This window comes from Aedes aegypti, chromosome 3 (genome assembly GCF_002204515.2).
Source record: "Aedes aegypti strain LVP_AGWG chromosome 3, AaegL5.0 Primary Assembly, whole genome shotgun sequence".
NCBI lineage: Eukaryota > Metazoa > Arthropoda > Insecta > Diptera > Culicidae > Aedes > Aedes aegypti.
Genome location: NC_035109.1, coordinates 196,397,365 through 196,414,936, shown reverse-complemented (window position 1 = coordinate 196,414,936; position 17,572 = coordinate 196,397,365). Strand labels below are relative to the sequence as shown.

The following is a 17,572-nucleotide window of genomic DNA, read 5'->3' as shown; positions in this document are numbered from 1 at the left end:
GAGGATCCATTTCCATAATTATTCTCGACTTGATTGAAATAACAGCTGACTTATCATGTTTAGATTGTATACTCTATTACATCAACCAGTATGCAATTTCCCTCTGTTTTGTTCATATCTCTATAATAATTATTTTATTGTCGTTTGATCTTATAATATTCCTTTTAATTCTCATTTGATACAGATAAGGGTTCATGCACAAATTATGTCACGCTCGAGGAGGGGTGTGACAAAATTTTTGGTGGTCTCATACAAAAAACGTGGCAAGAGGGGGGAGTAAGTCGAAAAAGTTGAAATTTAGCGTGACATAATTTGTGTACCATTTCTAATAATAAAAAAGTGATCAGACAAAAAAATTCACAGAAACGTTAACAATAATTATTTCAGGAATTCAGGCAAAGAAATTCTTTAGGTAATATTTGAGTAATCCCAGTAGAACGTGTTGGAGGGTTTTTGAAGGAACTGCTTAAGTAAACTGCTGGAGAATTATTTGAAAGAAATCCTTGAGAAATCTCATCCAAGGATATTTGAACGAAATATTAGCGAATATTCTGAAAAAGTAGCAGGGAGAATTATTGAATCCTGCAGGAATTTTGGTGGGTATTTCTGGAATAATCTCGAAAATTTATCTGACGGAAACCGTGCAGGAATCCATGAAAGAATAATTAGAGAAATCAGAGGAAGAATTGCTGGTGAAATGCTTGTTGCAATCCCTTGTAGATGTTTCCAAACTCCCTGGAGAATTTACAGAAGTAAATATTTGAAACATATTGGGAAAAAGATTTTTTTATGGTGTTCAGTTGGAGCTGCCTGACAGCTTAACCTGTCAAGCCTGAACCCTCGGTCTGGCTTTTGCCAAGTTTCTCCTCTACCAGGACCAATACTCAGACGGACTAGGCTATGGTGCTCACATGAACACTGTTTTTTATTCGTATTGTGACGTGGTAGTTTTTGAAAAATACCCATATTCCCTTGCTTCTGATAAAAGGAAGCATTGTGAAAATCAGCAGCTCCATCAGAATTTGTTTGAAATAGTAGTGTAGTAATGTCATTACTAATACTGTCTAGTCGAAATGGTTTTGAATAATTTGTCATTTAAGTGCTATTCTGATTACTCCTGTCTTTTACATAAGATTATAGTCTTAAATGTCAATTGTCGTCAAGTCTTAACAACATTTGGCTGTTTAGTAGTAATTCTAGTTAATTTCGTTTTTTTGTAGTTAAAAGTATTTATTGGTCATTACGTTCATATATCCTTAAAGAAAAAAGTCACTTTCCTTGTCTGTTCAACAATTTCTCGAAACTAGCAAGTGTACCCTAATGATCGATCTCAGCGTCTTACTTTCCATAGTCATTATTAGAGTGAATATTTAAGAGTAAAGTTACCTTAGGCTTCTATTACAGTCTCCTAGCTTCACAATGCCTACTTCCACTTGTAAATTTTGCGAAAATGAAGCTAAATTAGATTATTTATACCATTGTTACAAAAGAGGTATTTCTTATTATGGCAATGTAAAAACCATATCAAAATAAGATTGTCGCCACTTATTTCTACTCAGTGAATCTACTAGTCATTTTCCTCAGAATAATATTCCCTATGTCGTATATGATAACGATGTGTCTAGCTAGCTAATAGTCAGAGTGGCTACGGATCATTCAGGTTAGCAAAAGGCAAACTGATCGTCACCAATAGTATTAATGTCCACTTCGAACAGATTAATTATATGAAATGGGCATCAATTCTATCAACGACGCAGAATGTCCGTTGAATCACATCCGAGATATTATTGCGTCTATGCCATATGAATAAGGAGCGGCTTTAAGCAAAAAATGCCAATATGTGATACCACCACTACAGGTAACGCCTTTGGTTTCCATCATATGGGCTAATGGATTATGCCCTCCCACCGCGGCAAGGTCGCATAACCAAGGGGAGGGATATTGGAAAAAAAAAATGATTGGATCCTTAATTCATTCCTTTAGTAATTACAGCACGAATGTGTTAAAAAATCTCTGGAAGAAATATTTTTTGATAAGACGCAGGAATGTAGAAATTCGTGTAGTCCTTAGTGCAACTCTTACAGAATTCCTGAAGGAAGCTCTAGGTGTCAGGAGCAGATTTTGAATTTTGAGCGTTTTTTTTTCGCTATCTAATTGTTGATGGTGATGCATTTCTAGAAGCTTCTCTTATCAGTTTTGCACAAATCGCGTTATATCTGAGCGACTTTGTTCTACGAAATTTGTGCTGGGTCATAAAGTACGTACAATAAAAAACTGAAAAAATATATTTATCACTGCCGATATGATAAATGACCAGAATATCACTAATTTTAAAGGAAATTATAAACTTAAGTATGTAAAATTTGAATAGAAACTAAAAATACGATTTCAGCTGCTGTCGATTTATAAATGGGTCAAAACCAAGTCCTTATTTTAAAAAAATGTTGCCTATCCAAAAGTATAGATATTTGACATAAATAAATCTAAAATTAATTTATTTTATATTGCAAATACATGAAAAGCTATGAATTCGTGAAGTTATCTTATGTGACTAGGGATTTTTTGTAGGATTTTTCCATTTGTCAAATGTTTTCCAGCAAAGTCAAATGAAATTTCAAACAAAAAATCTTGTGGAACATCTTAGAAACAATGTATTTGAACTCACCACATCGAAGGATTTTGATAAAACCATTCATTACTAGTTAAGTTCCAGCAAAACACAAAAGTAGGGGCTGTGCTGACGATTTTCTAAAATTTAAAACTTAAACATAAAAAATTATTTTATTAAACATTCTTTTCCCAGGCAGCATTTGAAATGCCCCAAGGAAAAATACAAAAATATTAAAATATATGTTTGTTTTTAAAAATATTATAATTCTATTCAGCAAAGTCGTGCCCATACTTTATGGGACAACCTAAGTGTGGCTCATAAAAATGCGTGGTAGTTTTTATATGGAAAATGAAAACGAATCATAAATTGTATTCATTAGTTGATTTGTTTTGCCTGTATAGAATCCGGTTTTTTTTTTGACATAATTTTTGTCTGTCCATTTCCTCCATTTGATTTGGAAGCATACCTTCTGAATTCATCATGTAATCATCAAGTACAATAACGTTGTGATGAAAGCTTTTAAAACGTCAACGACCATGTGAAAATCTTCACAAGCCTTGTCTCTTACATTCGCTCTTATCAAATGATACAAAATGATAATATCTGAACCACTGGAGACATGAACATATTTAGCTTGAATTATGTATTCTGAAGAACCGTGATTTAGGTTTTATTTAGTGTGATAAGCTGCTCTGTATTGCTGAAAAACTTTGAGTCGATGTTGATTCAAGTTGTTTGTAATCAAAGGAACCAGTTTCTTGCTTAAGAAGTTTGTTTTAACCTATGTATTTGCGTTTTATTTAACTTTGACAAACAATTAAGCCACATTATACTCATAAGAAGCAATTGCTTCCAAAGCCATTACTCTAGCAAAATATTTCAGAGTGACCTTGAAAAACAAGTTTCCTAAGACTTCTTTCAATCTCTGAGACGGAATAAACTTATATTTCAAGCAGTAAGAAGTGATGTTTAAGGTAGAAAGTTTATCACCAGACTATGCAACAATAAAAGGCTTTTTCTGACTTTTAGAGAACAAAACCTTTGATCGTTTTTGCTCTAGTACATTAACTAGGTTAGTAGAAAATATGACAAAAAAATTCAAACATAGCGAAGTCATATGAGAATGTACTACAGTACGAAAATAATAAAAATAACGCTTGTCATCGCTCAATTCACGCTCTTAAATGTTTCTCATTTTATCATGGAAATACTGTGGAATACCTCCGAATAAAATATCAGAAAGTTTCAAAACCGGTCATTTTGCGTAAAATTTCTAAATATAGAAAAATTTAGTGTAAAAAAATCAAGTTGTCCAACCAACTCCAGAAATGGAAAGTTTAGTGTAGGTGGGTTGACAAAAACATATTTTTTGCATGTACGTGTGTAATCTCCATTTGTTAAGATATCCGAGAAAAACATTAAATGTGTTCAACACCATGAAGCATGTAGAATATATAACCTATGCGCCGGGAATTCCATTGTCGGACAGTTTTTGGCATCTTGCATGCTTCACCTTATCATCCAATTACTGCGGAGTATATCAAACAACATGATAGAGCATTAGGGTGAATCCTTACATTACGTCACGCTTTTAGTGGGAAGGGGGTATGTTGGCAAGCATGACGAATGTTACAATATTCGCTAATGGTTTCTCACAAAATGAGTGTCGTAGGGGCCAGTGAGAGTCGAAAGTCAAAGGACGTTCCTCTACCGGCCTACCACTCCAACCAACTGTACATGTACATATGATAAGCCGTGCTGACTTCACCATTGCTTCCTTCGAGTAGGAGGGAATGTGATTGCATAGAAATCTGCGGGGAATTATATGTGACTGATTTATTTGATTTGTTTAACTTAGATAAACACGTTACATCGACACGGTTTTTCGAACCGCCAAGCTCTTGTCGTTACTCTTATCGTTGTGAAAAAGCAGAAGGATAATAAATATGAGAATATTTCGATGGTCGTAGAAACCGGTAAGTTTAGATTAGCCAATATGCTAGAGTGAGCTAGAGTGACTAAAAAATTGAAAAGCGGTACAAACTCAATGTTAAAAAAAACTGTCAGGGTCTTAGAAGTTTACAAAATGTATAAGGTCGATTTCTTCACCTTTGCTTAAGCTGTAAACCACGTTTACCCATATGGTTAAACTAGGTTTAAGGCCTAAGCGGTGGTGAAGAAGCCGCTTAAAAATCTTTTTTTTGTGGGCTCATGATTGAAAAATCACTTAAAAATATATGTTGAAATTCAAGTTATACCTGAACTGCCGTGAATCGCAAGTCAGTCCCTGGGAGGGAGGCACCGATATTACACACGAAATATGACACAAAGTTATTCAGAATTGCAAGAAAACTCCAGCTTGCCAGCGACACTCAAGGCAGACTTGATGAAAATCGCTAGTTTTCTTTTGTTGTATTCCTTCGATCGTTCTGGACAAACATGGAAAAACGGCCAAAGTTTTCTGTGCATTTAATTTTCGTTTTTATTCGAAAAAGTAAAATAATGCGTATTTGAACACTTTATATTCAATCAGGATAAAAGGTGCTATTGTGACATTACTTTTGAATAAGCATGAACAGCTTTTCAATCGATTTTTTGTCACATTTGATAAAATGCAAAAATACGTTTTAATCAATTACGCGCTTTTATCATGTTTGTCCATTGTTTTAGATCTGGGCTCACAGTGACAGTTCGTGACAGCAGAATCTCGGCTCACCTTGACGTACATAAATTTCGTATTGGTTTCTCCCTCCCAGGTCAGTCCCATCTATAAAAAAGTAGGCTTTGAGAAAATGGACTGAGAAGTTTACAAACTCGTTTTCCATACGAATATTCTAAAAAATCCAGATGACTGGAGAACCGGACAAAATGTATTGTCTCGTCAGTCCAGCTGAAAGGCCATATAAAATATGTTGAAAACTGATATCAACTCAATTTTGACGAATGTCTATTACTGTATTGTTTTTTTTTTTTCAATAGAATGTTTAAACCGTCTTCACTGCCCATAAGTTATGTTTTTATGAACTTTTGGATATATCTTATGGATTATCGAACCAGCACCTCTTTTCATCATAACATTTATGTTTCAACAAAAACGTATGATGAAATTAACCAACTATGTTTGAAAATGTTTTGGAAAATATGAAGCTGGTGTAGTCCCATGTTCAAAAATAAGGTATATCAGTTTCTATATAAACTTCCAACCACTGAAGTAACTACAAAACGTCAATTATATTCTAGTTTATATTTTCAGCTGATGTTAATTGCCAAAAATAAGTAAACAGTAATAGCCTCCCGCCCAGTAACTCCTATCCCTACCTGCTCGCGGTACTGGCCGGGGTACGAGCTCCCTTGGGGAAGATCGGGTAACCAACCCCGGTGGGAACTTGGGTCGTATGCCGACAGCGAAGGGGGGTTTGCTTCTGCAAACCTGGATCGTCTGTAATCCATGTTAGGAGCGGTTCACAACAGTGTCTGTTCCCCATGTCAGGGGCGGCTGATCATCGTCCGAATGCCAGAGAAGGACTCTAAGTTAGACAGTGCACAATGGCCCTCCGAAAATTTAGGCGGAATGGTCTTCCGGAAATCTAGGTTGGTGTCAGGCCCTGCAAGCCAGCCACAGGAAAATCAAGCAACGAATAATCAACGAGAGAATACAGTCGAAGAAGGCCACAGCGACGTAGAGGGACTAGCGATTGGAAGCTCGGTACGTGGAACTGTAAATCTCTCAACTTCATCTCTCTCACCGATGTGCTGAAGGATCTCTGATTCAGCATCGTTGCAGGAAGTGTGCTGGAAGGGATCAATGCAAAGAAAAAAAATCCGTTCGCGTATCCGTGAACAGCAGTTGCATACGCGCAGCACCTCGAGCACGGGTAGAAATCATAATCCAAAAACAAGATTATGACTCATGATATCATGATTCCGGAGTGTTTTCAGCTTATGAAAATAAACCATGATTTGGACTCATAATATCATGAGTCAGATTGTCGTAACGCAACACAAGGGTTGTTTTTGTTGCGGATTGCTCGGAATCCTGAATCACATGCCTAAAATCATGAATCGAGCATCCGTTTATGATCGACACCATTGAAAAAAAAAGCTGGAGCGCGATTCGAACCAAGAACCTTCTGATTGAGAGTCCCGTACCATACCACACTACCACTTTAACATGTTGAAATGAAGGTGATCGAAACGAATGAAATTATGCATTGCACCCTGTTTAGTGTTGTCAGTCCGGATGTTACGCTTATGAGGAATCATGATTATGACTCCAGGCACAATGTTTTGTGGTCCTGATATCATAACCTAAGTTATGAATTTCATGACTTGTAAATCATGGTTTGGGAATCAGATTTTTTTTCCGTGAAGCTAGATGAAGCCTCTCTTGAGGAATGCTGGAGAACAGTAAAAGCAGCCATCAACACTGCAGCTGAGAACAACGTCGGGTACGTGGGACGGAGTCGACGAAACGATTGGTTCGACGAGGAATGTAGGCAGATTTTGGAGCAGAAGAATGCAGAGCGGGCGGTCATGCTGCAGCAATGCAGCCGGCAGAACGTGGAACATTATAGATGGAAGCGGCAACAGTAGACCCGCCTCTTTCGAGAGGAAAAACGCGGCTGTGCCGGTCTCAAGAAACACGTAAGTTCTATCAGAAGCTCAACGCATCCCGCCACGGCTTCGTGCCGCGAACCAAGATGTGCAGGGATAAGGATGGGAGCATCTTGACAGACGAGGGTGATCGAAAGGTGGAAGCAGCACTTCGACGAACATCTGAATGGCGCTGATAGCACAGGCAATGAAGGTCGGGACAACGGAGGAAATGCCTTCGGCAGTACTGCGGGCGATGGAAACCAACCAGCTTCCACTTTGAGGGAGGTTGAGGATGCCATTCACCAGCTCAAGAACAATAAAGCTGCTGGTAAGGATGGTATCGGAGCTGAACTCATCAAGATGGGCCCGGAGAGGCTGGCCATTTGTCTGCACCGACTGATAGGCATAATCTGGGAAACAGAGCAGCTACCGGAGGAGTGGAAGGAAGGGGTAATATGCCCCTCTACAAGAAAGGCGACAAGTTAGATTGTGAGAATTTTCGAGTGATCACCATTCTAAATGTGGCCTACAAAATATTATCCCAGATCATCTTTTGTTGTCAAGTCACCTGTAGTAAACGAGTTCGTGGGAAGTTATCAAGCCGGCTTCGTTGACGGCCGATCGACAATGTCCCAATGCATCACGTTTTGATCGGTTCCAATGCGGCATACGATAGTATTGACCGCGTAGAGCTATGGAAAATCATGGACGAGAACAGCTTTTCCGGGAAGCTCACGAGACTGATAAGAGCAACGATGGAAGGTGTTCAAAATTGTGTGAAGGTTTCAGGCGAACATTCCAGTTCATTTGGATCCCGCCGGGGTACATGCTAACTTTATCTTGGTCGCATTCATAAATGAAAATCAACAGCAGTGCCACAAGTAATAAAGAGGGTGCATCAATACTTGAGATAGTAGGTGAATAGTTAATAGATGTGGGCTTCGTGGCCGTGCGGTTAGTGTTACCAAGCATTCAGCCCCATTGAGTCAAGGAGTGTGGGTTCGATTCCCGCTTCAGTCCGGAAAACTTTTCGTCAGGAATGTATTTCGACTGTGTAAGTGGGCGTTGCATGCTAGTCCGTTGTCTAGTGTGGTGCTTCCTTCAAAGGACATAATCCAGTGGACGAAAGCAATAACGTGTAGGTGTCTTAATACATGTATTTTCAATGCAAAATGGTATGTGCTATTTTTTCGAATCGATATTTTATAATTTTGTCCATTTGTCAATTTGTATCGTTTTAACTCACCAAAATATCATGGATATAGATCAAAAGTGTTCGAAAAAGAATCCCTATCACTGAAAATATTGCTGCAGCACCCTTCGAAAAAATTCTTCCCAAGAATAATTTTTGAATTAATATTTAGTAGAATTCTTGAATTAGTTATCAGAAAACCGGCTTTATTGGTACGTTCCCTGCTGATTGGGAAATGTATGTGTCATCACTATAATCGAGCGTATTTCATTATCTACCCGAAGAGCCACTTTTAGACCTCACTTTTTAGACTCCAAGTTTAACCAAAAGTTCAAAGGCACTGACCGAAAACCATGTAAATTTTCTTGACTCCGACTTCAATGTGAGGTACCCCAGATAGTTTGCAACCCCTAACTTAGATGAACTTTACATGCTCTATACTGCCCATAACTGCATAACAGTCACATTCGACATATTTGACAAATTGGAGTTAATACCATGGAGAGTAATCAAATGATAAATACTTTTGATCAACTTAATGAAATATGTGAGATTGTTCTAGAAAATTCGAAAAAAATACCAAGTTGTTTTGTCACATTGGTAATTATAACCGCATAACAGTAACATTGAGATTATAAATGTGCGTCATAATGCAATAGCAATGAAATTTCTATCAGAATTATTTTCTGACTATTCACCTGGTATGCGATATGAGTTAAACAAAATATCAGCATCAAATAAGCACTTTTGAGTTCCTGGTAATTTTGTGAAATTTTAGTTTCCTCCCATACTGCCATAAATTTCGCTCTTGGTATTCCATTTACTCAATGCCTACTTTTGTCGAATGTTACAAATATGCAGTTATGGGCAGTATACTTCTTCTTCTTCTTCGGGGGCTTCCTTAGCCGAGTGGTTAGAGTCCGCGGCTACAAAGCAAAGCCATGCTGAAGGTGTCTGGGTTCGATTCCCGGTCGGTCCAGGATCTTTTCGTTATGGAAATTTCCTTGACTTCCCTGGGCATAGAGTATCATCATACCTGCCACACGATATACGAATGAAAAAATGGCAACTTTGGTAAAGAAAGCTCACAGTTAATAACTGTGGAAGTGCTCATAAGAACACTAAGCTGAGTAGACGGTTCTGTCCCAGTAGGGACGTTAATGCCAAGAAGAAGAATACTTCTTCTTCTTCTTGGCATTACGTCCGAACTGGAACAGAACCGGTTTCTCAGCTTAGTGTTTTTATAAACACTTCCACAGTTTTAAACTGACAGCTTTCTTTGCTGATTGACCATTTTTGCATTTGTGTATCGGGTGTCAGGTACGAAGATACTGTATACCCTGGAAAGTCAAGAAAATTTCAAACCCGAAAACATCCTCGACCAGTGGGATTGGAACCCACGACCCTCAGCTTGGTTTTGCTGAATTGCTGCTGCGTGTCACAATGATGTTAAGGCGGAAAAAGCCGAATAACTAAGACCTCGACCACCCTTAGAATCAGAATACCCCATTCGATGAAGCTTTGAATCACTCTTCCTTTTTAATTTGTCGCAAAAAAATGGGAACTTTATTACATACTTTATTACCTATGAGACTTTGATTAAAAGTTCATCTCTTTTGTTGCGTTAGCTTCAATTTTAACCTTACCATTTTGTGAACGGTCGATTACTGTCATCGACCACAGTATCCCACGGTTTGTCCCAATCGATTAGTTGCTCCGCAAGCTCTCCCCAAAAGGCCTGAGGCTCTTCTATCGACCGGCGGTACACGTCATGATACAATGGATTGCCACTGTCGATGCATACTGGAGAACTCGCTGTGAAAGAAGAAACAAAAGACACCATAAAATTTCAAACAACAGCACATGTGCAGATCAATAGGATGGTTTATATTATTTTTTGAATACAAATAAAACTGGCAATATAATTGAATGCATACAATGTTCTAAACATGTCGCTCGAACAAAAGTTACACTGGCGGCCGCACTGAGTACACATGGAGCAATTTTGATTGTAAATCTACAGCTAGACAAGATAGAATATTGATGTCTTCGGCAAATTTCTTCAGCTCAATGGTACCAATGGACAGTGAGCAAATAACATCTACGAAACGCCCTCACCCTTCAGTGGTCATCGAAATGTGTCTCGGGGGAACCGGTTGAGTGGACATTTCACAATGCAACTTCTCGATCGCAAATATCTCTGAATACCGAACTTTTAGCAAGATGGTGTCTTCGGCAAAGTTGTTCAGTAGGTCAAGGATTAACGTTTTAAGCTAGGTATGCTGTTCCGCTCAAGAAAAGTAAAAATTTCTGCTCAAGAAATGGTCAAGAAATTTCCTACAGTGAGCTCCATTTGAAATGACATTTCTTTTCAGCTGAGTACTGCGATCAAAGAAAAATGCTTTTCTTGAGCATTTTTTGCAAGAAATTTCCCACGCATCGAGATAGGCGATTACTTTTCTGTTGAAGTGCATACTTCGCTTTATAAGTGGCATGTTTCGGAATTCTGCCACCAGATCACAGTGGTTTAAAACCCAAAAAACACGATCATCAGCTTTTTCAGTAACAAATAGTGAAACTATTGACATACTATATTCGGCAAAGTTACTGCATATGTTAAGCAGCAACTTTAGACATTCACAAATTTTTGATTAATTTACTCATAAGTAACATAAAAATTTTATTTTCTCTGTTTGTCATTAAAATCAATTGGTGTCTTCAACAAAGTTGTTGGAATTATTAAATGAAGAAAAGTTGTCGAAGACACTTTAACTCTATCTATTGAAATAAAGGATTTATAGTGATTTTCACATATAAACCACTTCAAAAGTACAAATACTCACTTAACTTTTTTCGCAGCGATTTTAATGGCTTACAATGTTCTAGGACTATGTATATATTTTCAAAATACAAAACTTTGCTGAATATACCAAGACGATATCTTCATTTTTTCTATGAGTTTTGAGCATTTTATTGTGGAAAATTCACCTTTTTTATACTAAAATATCTCGAAAAGTTGCAAAAAGTTGCAAACAAAATTACATGTATTAGGAAGACCAACATCTCTACTATTTTTTCCTGGTGGACTCATCCGTGTCTTCGCGTGCCTTTGCCACTTTTCTGCCACTTGAAAAATTGAATATTTTTACTTATAAGTATTGATTATGCGTATCTGAGCACTATTTATAACTACGCATAATTGAGATGATGTCAATACTGAAATACCAGAAATTTGAAAAAAAAAAGAGTTAGCTACTATCTATTAGTATTTTGTTACGATGTGGAACCATCTCCACCGTTTAGTTTCTATGGAGTAGTTCCACTAACATGCTTTTTCAATTAACAAGTCTGCTTATTTGCCCTCCTACTTTTTAAAAAGGTTACAATTTAAAGCAAGCTTTAAAGCGACACAATTATTATCCTTTGATCAGGATTTTGATATTACAAAATTACGTATTTCAGGGCCACTGAACTTTCCTTTAATGCTCATATAAGACATCAATCAGACGGTCAAAATTTAAAATACTGCAATAGTAAAATCATCCACATAAACTTCTCTGACTGAAACTTCTCTGAAATGCAAGAGTTTATCTTCTTAATCGCATGCTAGAGTCGTCGGATCTAGTGGTGACGAGCTTATGGAAAGTGACATTGAAGTTTTCTCAACTATTAGTATCGAATAAAGCGTACATGCAGAAACTTGATTATTCAGGTGAGGAGGGAACTGAGTGAATCAAATATGGATGTTTCTATTTAGTACATGTTTCTATTTAGATAAGAATAATTAATTGAATAAAATGAATTTGTAGTACACATATACACGTAAAACATTTGTGCGGTAAGAACTACCATTTTAGGGAGATCACTTGAGCGCTCGCACCGTCAATTTTTACCGGACCAGAAATGCGCTTGATTTTACCATGCCTGTAGTCGAAATCAGATTGATGAACTTTATTTTTGTCAAATGTACCAGTTCACTATTAACGTAGTAAATTGTTCTGAACTACCATGGTAGTTTAAGGAATGGGCATAGTCAGCTATAATTGTAATATTTACCAAAGGATTTTTTCCAATGTACATATGTAACAAATAAACTATTAACATGAACAAAATAATAACTTTACGTTAGAAAACTTTAAACTTAAAGCTTTCAAAGATAGTTATCTCAATTATGCGTGGTTATAAATAGTTATAAGTAATTATAAATAGTGCTCAGATACGCATAATCAATACTTATAAGTAAAAATATTCAATTTTCAAGTGGCAGAAATGAGGCGAAGACACGGATGAGTCCACCAGGAAAACATAGTAGAGATGTTGGTCTGTCTAATGCATGTAATTTTGTTTGCAACTTTTTGCAACTTTTCGAGATATTTTAGTGTAAAAAAGATGAATTTTCCACAATAAAATGCTTATAACTCATAGGAAAAATGAAGATATTGTCTTGGTATATTCAGCAAAGTTTTGTATTTTGAAAATATATACATAGTCCTAGAACATTGTAAGCCATTAACATCGCTGCGAAAAAAGTTAAGTGAGTATTTGTACTTTTGAAGTGGTTTTTATATGAAAATCGCTATAAATCCTTTATTTCAATAGATAGAGTTAAAGTGTCTTCGACAACTTTTCTTCATTTAACAATTCCAACAACTTTGTTGAAGACACCAATTGATTTTAAAGACAAACAGAGAAAATAAAAATTTTATATCACTTATGAGTAAATTAATCAAAAATTTGTGAATGTCAAAAGTTGCTGCTTAACATATGCAGTAACTTTGCCAAATATAGTACGGCCATATTTTCACTCTTTGATACTGAAAAACCTGATGATCGTGTTTTTTGGGTTTTAAACCACTGTGCAGATGGCGCTAGTGAGCAAAACCTTTTTCGAACACATATTACTCAGGATCCTCATTATCTAGTATTCTAGTAAGATGACGTATTCGACTATGTTGTTTAGTAGGCCAAGAACTAACATGTAATAGGCTCCCTTAGTTGAAATTCTACCACCAGATGGCGCAAGTGAGCATGCAATATTTTGATCGTGAATATCTCATGATCCCGATTACTTGACGTCTTGGATAAAATTGCTCAGTAAATCAAGGACTAACATATGATGAGCCATCTGAATAGGGTCCTAAAGCCCTGAACCAGTTTTAGTACCAAACGCTTAAGTTTAGGCCAGAAACACATGTTTAATCAATTTTTAAGTATTTCTCTTTGGTTGAGGCTTAAAAAACATTATTTTCCGAATTTTGAAATTTTGTCATACCCCTTTGGTTTAAACTCAAATTTTGAGTGTATTTTGTTTTCCGTATCCCTTCCGAAATGTCAGATAGGAACTACCCCAGTGTAAAAAAATTGAGCCCAGTGGCGTTTTTGTCGACTAAGTGAACGTCAAACGTAATCAGAAATGTCAAGGTTCATTTTTGATCTATTTTTAAAATTAAAATTTAAATATGATATATCTTTGAGCAGAAAAATTGTCAAAGCAATAGCAAAAACAGGCTTTATCGTATTATTCAGAAAAAATACAAGTTTTCATTAAACAGTTTAGGACTCTATTGGCATTCTCCCACCATGTGGCGCTAGTGAGCATTAAATTTTTAAAATGCAGATATCTCAGGATCCCTTATTTGAAAAGTGAAATTACATTACAAAAATTGTGCCTTTGAAAAAGTTGTTCTGTATATCATGAACCAACCTGTAAGGGGGGAAATATACTGGATATTCTCCCACATTCAATTTGGAATGGGTCGCTAGTTTTTAAATGTTTCATATGGGGTGGTACACAAATTATGTCACGCTAAATTTAAACTCTTTTGACCCCCTCCCCCCCCCTTTGTCACGTTTTTTGTATGGGTCCTCCAAAATTTTTGTAAGGCTTGTCACACTTGGCTTGACCCCCTCTCCCCCCTCGGAGCGTGACGTAATTTGTGCATGACCCCTATGCAGATATCCCGAGATCCCGATTAAAACATGACGTCTTTGAAAAAGTTGTTCAGTTAGTTACTCCTTATGGTATAGATGAAAACTTCCCGAAAATTTCAGCTGTTTTGATCGTTATATGAGCTGGCGCAATTGAATTGAAGTTAATATGGAATTTTCAGCTCAAACATATGGCACGCACATCATAAAACTGTTTGGTTGAGGCAAATTGTTGATCGGCTTCAATTGAACCTAGAATGTCAAAAACACTACTTGATACTATGACGAACAATATTGTAGTAGGCTGTTTCAAGATTAAATTTTATAAAATTGGTGGTTTAACTATCTGAAGTAGATTAGTTAAGCTTAAGCAATATTGATTTGCATTTCATTAAGGCTAAGTAGCTCGTTATTCGTTCTGGTAGCCATGATGACATTTCAGGTCGCAACTTCAAAGTGATAAAACTCGGTTTGCATTGTTCATATTGATGTGGAAAAGTGTTACTAAATGGGCTGACGTACAGAAAGTATGTTGATACTTTTTCAGTTACGTCAGTACAATACCAACAGATTTTCTTCAACTCAACCAGGACCAGGACTGATCAGCAGGAATAGATCCCCTGAAGGCCTTTTTTATAAAAACTTGGATGTAGCATTTCCTGAACTATTATCAGTTCTTCTTCACTCTTCTGGACATACACTACCCGTCATAAATACGGCCTTACTAAAAGAGTATTGCAACACTCTGTTGAATATTCAATCACCCCCCAATAAGTTTAGCATCATCTCTAAGCAGGTAAATTTACATTGTTATATCTCGAGATCCTTATGATTTGCAACGAAGCGATCTTCAGCAAAGTTGTTCAGCGGATCAAGACATCCGGAAGACAAACAGTTTGGTTCGAAATTTTGTCGTTACGTGGCGCTAGTGAGTATGTGAAATTGAACATTTTAAGCAAGTTCTATCTTGTGATCCACATGAGATAGAAAGTTCGAGTCTTCGGCAAAGTTTTTCAGAAGGTCAAGGACATTCGGAATCAAACAGTTTATTTTTGCCGCTAGGTGGTGGTAGTAATCATGTGAAACTGAGCATTTTAAGCAAGTCCTCTTGTGTTCGCAAGGTTGTTTACGATGTCAAGGACATCCGGAAAACACACCTTTTAATTCAAAGTAGACTTTGAATTAAACCGCTTGGTGCCGCTAGTGAGCATATAAAGATAAGGATTTCCAGCGAGATATATCTTCCGATCCAGAAGAATATTGGAGTTTTGAATATCCAATGCTTTAGACCTGCATCACTAGGAAATGAAGTGAATCAGGACTGATTCACTGGAATTTAAGTGAATCAGGACTGATTCACTGGAATTTAAGTAAATCACAGTTGAATAACTTCCACTTTCAAATGCAAAAGGCTTCAGAACAACATTCTGGATATTCTATCTTATCAAAATCATGAGATTCAATAACAGTCAATCTCCAGTCATCTAATTGGATGTTCCATATCTCGATATCGAGTTTAAGAACCAGAGTTAAAGCTAGTTTTCATGGCTCAATTTCACATGCTCACTAGCGACACCCAGCGGGAGAGAAACGAATCAAACTGTTTACCGTCCGGATTTATTTGATTATCTGCCGCATACTTGAACTTGTTATTTCATCAGGATCACAATACAGAACTAGCTTAAAAATTTTAATTCAACATATTCACTCTTGGATTTCTTCGACTTTCTGAACAATTTCGCCAAAACCTTAAGCATTTTCTCCTATCAAAATTACAAAAAAAGGAAAGGAAGTACTCGTTTAAACATGAACAACAGCGCAAAAATATAATCATTATGTTTTCCAACTGCAGTTGACTTTCTGAACAACTTTTTCAAAGACTTGAACTTTCCATCTCACTTGGTTGAACGAATGTTTAAAACGTCTACATATTTCTAAATATACTTGAGGCAAAAGCCTTGTCTACAGAGGCTTTCTAAATATACTTGAAGATTTTTATTTCTACTACATCAATTAATTCTTTGATTTACAGAGAGTTAAAAAACAGAACAGAAGGGTTGGAGTCGGAAAAAATATTTGAAATTACGAATTTGAGCCATATATATTCATGAACATATTGAGGTCTGCAATTACATGCAATTTTTGTATACGAGAATGTATGTTTCTCAACAAAATGTATGATAATTTTGAGACATGTTTTATATGGAAGACATGCATACATGTTTTGTGCTGAATATTATTTGTTACTATGGATGTTTCAGTGGATGTTTCAATTTGATCTTCGATGTCAATTTTAGTATCGAAATTAGTTTATTTTGATTGGATAATCGATTTTTGTGAGATATTATTTCCTTCAGAAATATTTCCATAGATTTCAGATTTTTAGAAATTAAACAAACGCAGTTGTGTTATGACAGATGCCCATCACGTTAACGGATGATCAGCTTAATTCAGTTTCAATTCAAGATTTTCAGGATGTTTTAATAGTAAAATCTCTTCCGATAGTACATTTCTATATATCAACTTATGGGGTTCCTGTCTCCTTCATAAAGTTTGGAAGATTTCAAAAACACATAAAACTGTGAACATTGTCAATTTAACCCGAAACAACAGAATGTTTATAACCGTTCTTTATATCCATATATTTATTCATGTATCATGAATATGCAGTTAAAATATTTCATAAATACGCATCTTTCACAACTGTATCGCACTATTACCTGTACACGATCGGTCAGAGCCGAAAAAATCATTCGCTTTTTGGCTACGGCTCATACTACACTTTCTTCACTGTCTTCACTCAGAACGTGCCTCAACTATAACGACTATATTCTTTCGAACCAGAAGAGCTTTCGAACCTATCGCGATGACACCGAGCGCTGAACTAAAAGGTAATTAAATCGAAGCCTTTCCTTAACCCCTTCGGATTGAATTCTAATTCGTATGAATAATTTTCTACATGTAGGTTGTAAACTTTTGATCGTTGTTGTATTTATACTACTCTGGAGAGTCCATGTGAACGTTACAATTAACATTTTTTGCCGTTTGCAAAACGTGACGTGAGGTTAAGAGTCTGCTGATACCATCAATCACCAGCACATTAATGTCAATAGAGGGGAAGGATCTATTTTCTAGCACACTGAAGCGCACCCGAAAAAATGGATATGACTATCAGGTAGCAGTATCCTTAGAACAATATTTATCCTTAAGGAGGCAGGATCCGTCATTGATTTCGGAATTTTCAA

At 36.6% G+C, this 17,572-nt stretch overlaps 1 protein-coding gene across 1 annotated transcript in view; it reads right to left on the bottom strand.

Annotated features, from left to right (window-relative positions):
• The window catches only part of LOC5569000 (acyl-CoA synthetase short-chain family member 3, mitochondrial), a 42,425-nt gene extending 25,136 nt beyond the window's left edge, over window positions 1-17,289 (bottom strand). Inside the window, exons 1-2 of the mRNA XM_021850538.1 lie at window positions 17,048-17,289; window positions 10,046-10,214 (exon numbers count right to left, since the gene is read on the bottom strand). Coding sequence (XP_021706230.1) covers window positions 10,046-10,214; window positions 17,048-17,102 — 224 coding nt within the window. The 5' untranslated portion in view covers window positions 17,103-17,289. The remainder of the gene's footprint in view (window positions 1-10,045; window positions 10,215-17,047) is intronic.
• Between the last annotated feature and the right edge of the window lie 283 nt (window positions 17,290-17,572).